The following is a 2,524-nucleotide window of genomic DNA, read 5'->3' as shown; positions in this document are numbered from 1 at the left end:
AAATACACAGTTATATTTTTGAACTTTCCCGAATTGTTTTATTTGCCACAGTAACTCATCAATTGGTAGGTAACTGGTTTTGGGGTCTAGTGAATAAATTTTGTCGCCCTGAAGTGTACTTGAGCTACAAGGTTTTGAAGAAGTACCGTAGTTTATAAAATTAGACAAATGCAGCGCATAAAAAATGGGTTTCAATACAAGCCCATTTTACACAGGGTAAATATTTAAAGCAATCATTTCCCATTGGCTAAAATGTTTTGTGAATTGTGTGCTGCTATCATTTCTCAAAATGCGACTCTGGACTGCGTTGCTGGGCATCTTTGCTGGCGGGCTGAGCGTCGAGGCAGCCAGTCACGCAACCTTCGCGGTGTGGCCTCAGTATATCGATACAGTCGTGTCGCTCTCAGTAAACGCACCTAAAAATATGCCTGTTGTATTGTACAACAAGGCGATCGGAGCAATAGCAGCAGTGACATTTTCTATGTGAATCCTTCAGATGGCGCGTCCGCCATCCAGACCTCGCATGGAGGAACTCTCAAAACCTTCAATATGAAAACTGATACCAAGGCTAAGGTGTGACAATTTGTTGTTTTTTTTCACTAAAAAATTATTAATATTAGTATGCGTGCGTGTTAGATACATCTTGACCCCCTGGTTGAAGCATTTGAGGTATGAACTTGAGTTGAAGGAAGCTATTGTATGCAGTAGACAAACAGTTGGTGCCGTAGATCACGTGGAGTATCGCTACAGATACACAGAGCTCGACGTTTGATCACTTTCTGGCGACCTCGTCACGATTCGATGGAATAAATGCTGTCGGTATCCACTTGCGAGCCAAACTTCGAGAAGAAGCCAGCTGGGGTGCAATCAATGAGACACACCACGAACGGATTGAGAATAACGTCCGTGGACTCTTGCAGAACGTCGTACCGTCATTTGAAATTCTCCCATATTTGTCGAAAGGTACACATTGTGGCGGCTTTGGTTGTGGTGTGCCTTAACATCGTGTATCTATTTCTTTTTGCAGGTTTCTTGGCCAAGTCTTTTTGCAAATTCCACACATGGAAGACAAGCAACCCGCTTGATGCTGAATCGCCAAGTCTCTGCTTCTCTTCGTCCTTTCCTATCTCGTCCCAGAGTGATGGTACATCATTTTACAATGTGATTATACGTGGGAGTAGTGAAGGTTTCGCTAGCTTTGGCAAGTCGGTGACCGAGCGCGCTCTGTTTGGAGCTCAGCTACCCTTCCGAAAGAGCCAGGATGAGGCTAGACTAGCAGTGGTGACGTTCCGTCGCAGCTTAAACTCTGCGACTATCGAGGCAGAGTATATGGTAGCGTGGATTGCTACACCGTCGAGCTCCGAAGAAACATTTAAAGCTGCTCTTGCAGTCGACCAGAGTGGAAGTGACGTACTAGTAGTGACGTCCATTGGAAGTGACTTGGATGTTGACGAACTCGAGCTCGCTTGGCTCCAGCGAGATGGAAAACGCGTTGCACCGTCATCTCCACGATCTGTTCTAGAAGTACGATCTCCAAAGACAAACGTGGCAGCCTCACTACAAGCAGCTATCGCGGGAGAAGGGTTTCATCGCCGATACGTACTGGATGTAAAGGTCCTTGACTCGAAAATCTGCAGTGGAAATGCTGACAACAAATCGATCCTTGCGCGTGTGCCCATCTCAAACACTGCGTATATCGACTTGGACGAGATTCGGGTGAGCCTCAAGAAAGGGAGGCAATTTAGAATGACGCTAATACTAATACTTTCACTATGTTCCTTCTGTGTAGAGAATGGAGCGCTTCAGTGAGCTGAAACTGCTGTCCTTCACGAAGCACATTGAAATCGAGCGACCGTCTCCTGTTTCTTCACAGCATGTCGTTGGTCTCGAGTTTACAATGTTCGTGTCTTTTATTTTTAGTGTCGTGACATTTACTCATATAATTTGCTGATGCATTCAAAGGCCATCCACCAATCAAGTGCACGTTGAATTCCCGATTCACTTTCGATACCAAGCCCCGTCACAAAGCGAATTATACCGCCAAGCACTTGTGATCGCTCCGGATATTTTCTTATATTGCGGAGATGGAGATCGTTCACCTAAGAGAAAACTGGAGCCGACAGATGACGAAGATATACAAAATCACTTTCAGGTAAGCAAGAATTTATCTCGTAGAATTGCTGTAAAGTTCTAACTTATCTTTTTATTTTGGCAACAGACATGGGGCTTATTTGATCACAGTGACAGCCCCTGGCTTCGTCTAGCAGCAAAATCTCCTCTTCCAGTATTAGATGTACTCACACCAGTCGGCTACCTTCCTTCAGCTTGGCTTGTGAGTTCCACGACAATGCTTTTCGCAATTCTGGGTGCAGCAACACTCGTGTGGATGTCTGTTGGGGTGACGAAAAGAACGCAACGTGCTAGCTGGGAAGGGAAAAGTGATTAAGCTGCTGTAAGTTCGGAAGATACGACACAGTTGTCTGCTACGATGAACACGTATCAATCAAAGCTGTCCCTTTCGAGA

The 2,524-nt window shown here is 45.2% G+C and overlaps 1 protein-coding gene across 1 annotated transcript; it reads left to right on the top strand.

The window, feature by feature from the left end:
- Positions 1–1,480: 1,480 nt before the first annotated feature.
- On the top strand, positions 1,481–2,446 carry PITG_19310 (uncharacterized protein; the record flags this gene model as incomplete). The annotated part of the gene is made up of 5 exons (XM_002997056.1): positions 1,481–1,499; positions 1,568–1,716; positions 1,790–1,905; positions 1,963–2,093; positions 2,265–2,446. 5 exons carry the CDS (start codon positions 1,481–1,483, stop codon positions 2,444–2,446), a joined length of 597 nt encoding a protein of 198 aa, XP_002997102.1.
- Positions 2,447–2,524: the final 78 nt, after the last annotated feature.

The sequence above is a fragment of the Phytophthora infestans genome, genomic scaffold (genome assembly GCF_000142945.1).
Source record: "Phytophthora infestans T30-4 supercont1.89 genomic scaffold, whole genome shotgun sequence".
Lineage (NCBI taxonomy): Eukaryota > Oomycota > Peronosporomycetes > Peronosporales > Peronosporaceae > Phytophthora > Phytophthora infestans.
Note: the sequence above shows the minus strand (reverse complement) of the source record. Positions and strands in the feature narration are given on the sequence as shown.